Genomic DNA, 3,600 nt, shown 5'->3' with positions numbered 1-3,600 from the left:
CCTCCAGGGTCTACCCGAAAACAATAATGTCGTCTAGATAAACGAGCACTTCCCGGTAGCACATGTCTCCTACCGTTTGTTCTATTGTGCGTTGAAATGTAGCAGGAGCTCCCTTTACCCCCTGAGGCATCTTGAGGAACTCGAAAAACCCAATAGGGCAAATGAAGGCGGTCTTAGCCCTGTCTTCAGCTTTCATGGGAATTTGGTAATAACCACATCTCATATCCAATACTGAAAACCACTTACTACCTTGTAAGCAATCCAGTGCTTCTTCGACTCGAGGGACAGTGTACTGGTCAGCGATGGTTCTACTGTTCAAAGTACGGTAATCTATGCATAACCGGATGTCACCATTCTTTTTCCGTGCTACCACAATCGGAGAGGCATAAGGGCTTTCCGAGTCAGCTATCACGTAATTCTCAAGTAATTTCTTCAGATGTTGCCGCATGTCATCGAAGTCTGCCGGGGCTAATCGCCGGGACCGTTCTCTGAAAGGGGTGAGATCACTCAACGTAATCCTATGCTCTTCTCCAAGAGCTGTGCCTAGATCCCACTCTTCTATTGAAAATACAGATCTTCTGACCGACAGTTCGTCTATTATCTGATTCTGCTCTGGTAACGATAGGTCACTGTCCTGGAAGCACTTTTGCAGTTTCGTAATAAAAGGTTCACTTGACCCTCCCAAAGGGGGTATTGCAATTTATAGAGTATGTGTCTGCAGAGTCCTGGATGACATTATCTCTGAGAGATGAGTTTAGGTCTTTCTCAGGTTTCTGAGAGATGGATCTATATTGAAATAGACACCAGTCTGACAATGTCTTGAACAGGTTCGAATTTGTGCCGACTATAACCGGCACCGCTTCCCTATCCCCTGGGGGGTCAGGACATATAAGTGCAATGAAAGGTAGAGGAGCTACTGGATCCGAAGTTAGCAGTGGATGGAACTCAATATTGGTCACTACATATCCCAAATAGGGGTATTTTTGGTCACTAAGTCCCCGTATCGCTAATCCATCGACAGCAGATATGTGGACGTCAGATAGATATTGATGATACCAACTTTCGAATATTATCGAAAACTGCGACCCACTATCCAATAACACCATACACGGATGGCCGTTGATGATGGCTTGTACCATGGGGGCCTTTCCCATCATCCCATCTGGGATGGTCTTAGGCCACTGGGTACCCCCCATTGCGCACACTACTATGGCTCGGGAGTTGATGCGGGGTTCATCAACGTCCCTCCCTGGTTTTCCGGGGGACTAGCATTCCGATTTCCACAATCATTGGTGCTCCTTCTATAATTTCCAATTTGTGGGCACTCAAAAGACCTATGTCCCATCTGGCCACACCTATAACAGATTATATGGTCTCGATTATCCACTCGTCGATTTTGTCCTCTTCCTCTCCCTCTGTTTACTGGTAAATGACCACTGCTGTGCACCGTTATTAGCTGGTCCAGTTTTTTATTTTGTTCTTCTAATAGCTTATACAGTCGGTCATTTTGTGAAGTGGCATCAGGGGATGGGGCTACAGCAGCTGGCACTACTACTTTCACTCTCTTGATACTTTTTTCCCTATTGTCAATTTGGACCTCCTCTAATTTCACATCCTTGATCAATTCGCTTAACGTTGGTGGCCGAGCTCGTGCCCCACTACATTTTAGTATCTGAGCTACTGGACTTGAGGTCAGCGCCCCTCTCAATAAGTGCTTAAGTTGCCGTTCATCGATTTCTGATTGTTCAATTCCCCCTTTATCCAGAAGTTTATACAATATCTTGTCCAACCGGTATATGAAATTAGTGAGGGATTCCGATGGTTCTTGGTAAGTATGGTTTAAGCGGGCCAATATATCCCCTATGTCTTCAATCGTCCCAAAGGAATAGTCTAGTGCATTGAAGTAATCCTTCAGTGTTGCGTTAGTATTGCTACGTCGGGTAGCATGTATAATCTCCATGGCGGGACCCCTTAGACTTTCAACGATCCTCTGTTTCTTAATAAACTCAGGGCACCGCCATTCCTCTGAATGTTGTATGGCTGCTTCACGCCATGCATCGTAACCTTCTTCCCCAGTGGGTACAGGTATGGTGCCCGAGAATACTCGTAGTCTCCGGTATCCTCCTTCGTAGTGCCACCGCTCAAATTGGCTCACTACTTTGTCCATAACGGATTCAACTTGGGGTTCAATAGATTCACCTAATGAAGTCTTGGGCAGTGAGTTATCACCGGTGCCAGGTGCATCTCTCCCCTGATGATCGGTCTCTTCTCTCATCCCCCCAGCCTCTGTGGCCTCCCGGTCATTCTCCTCACTACTCCTAGGCCACATTATCTGCCACCTTCGACCCGAAACTCCTCCTACTAATACGTTGATCGGTATTAGGGAGGGATCTAAGCAATCCTGTGTCGTGATTAGTATCGCTCTAATTTCGCCGGTCGCTCCCTTTCGCTTGTCCACTAATAAGGGGACCCTTACGCCACACAATTTCAGGGCTTCGGTAATCACTTCATCATCAGTAATACCCGTAAAATCCCCTACCATACTCAGACTGCATCGTATATTAACCGTATGGTCTAGACACCAGTGGTAGATGCTACGTTCATTGATGACCTCCGTTGTTGCCATGTCTTTGATCCTAGGATGGGTAACAATCTCAGCAGTGCCTCCAGTGTAGGCCTTTCTTTACCACAGTATGCTTCTATCTATATACAGTGCCTCCACTCAGACCTTTTATCTGCTAGAGAATAATGGCAGAAGGGGGAAAGTCTGAGAAACCCCTTTGATAGCGTTATACAGTAAGTCCTCTAGATGACTTTTGGCCTCCCAATGTATACACACTTCAATATTCTATCACTTACTGGATGTACTGGGGGGCTCCGAGCCTTCCGTTCTCCCGCTGGATCAAAGACTTAGCAATGATGTAACAAGATCAATTCAATTACTATTCACCACTTTACTTCTACTTGTGATAATGTAATGTAACGGTACCATACATTAAAGGATTGACATGTAAATACAATATAACAAAGCAAAAGATACAATCTTAACACTCCTATAACCCTATTTTCCCGATATCACCCCTTATCCCTTAAAGTTATATATTTGCAAATATATATATATATATATATATATATATACCAATGGAAAAAATCTGCGGCACTCGGAGTCTTTACTGCAAAAAGTGTGTATTTACACAAACATCCCAACCAACATTTCGGGGCTCGCACGCCCCTTTGTCAAGGTGAACAGAACTTCATTTCTGTTCACCTTGACAAAGGGGCGTGCGAGCCCCGAAACGTTGGTTGGGATGTTTGTGTAAATACACATTTTTTGCAGTAAAGACTCCGAGTGCCGCAGATTTTTTCCATTGGTAGATACCTCACGTCACTGGAGGCACCGGAGCAGCATTACTGATGAGAGAGGAGTGCCGGTCCAGAAACCAGGATATATATAATATATATATATATATATATATATACTTCAGTGCACTGTATTTAGTCTATAAAGTATGATTCCCAATGACATGGGGTGTAACAATATCCTCCGCAGTTAAAGGTGTTTAATTTATTAGGTAATCCTTTATATTTAAGAGGTCCACG

The 3,600-nt window shown here is 44.5% G+C and overlaps 1 protein-coding gene across 1 annotated transcript; it reads right to left on the bottom strand.

Annotated features, from left to right (window-relative positions):
- Positions 1–1,207: 1,207 nt before the first annotated feature.
- On the bottom strand, positions 1,208–2,626 carry LOC135026787 (paraneoplastic antigen Ma1 homolog). Its single transcript, XM_063953652.1, has one exon. It carries the CDS (start codon positions 2,624–2,626, stop codon positions 1,208–1,210), a length of 1,419 nt encoding a protein of 472 aa, XP_063809722.1.
- Positions 2,627–3,600: the final 974 nt, after the last annotated feature.

This window comes from Pseudophryne corroboree, chromosome 2 (genome assembly GCF_028390025.1).
Source record: "Pseudophryne corroboree isolate aPseCor3 chromosome 2, aPseCor3.hap2, whole genome shotgun sequence".
Taxonomy (NCBI): domain Eukaryota; kingdom Metazoa; phylum Chordata; class Amphibia; order Anura; family Myobatrachidae; genus Pseudophryne; species Pseudophryne corroboree.
This window is presented reverse-complemented; position numbering and strand designations above follow the sequence as displayed.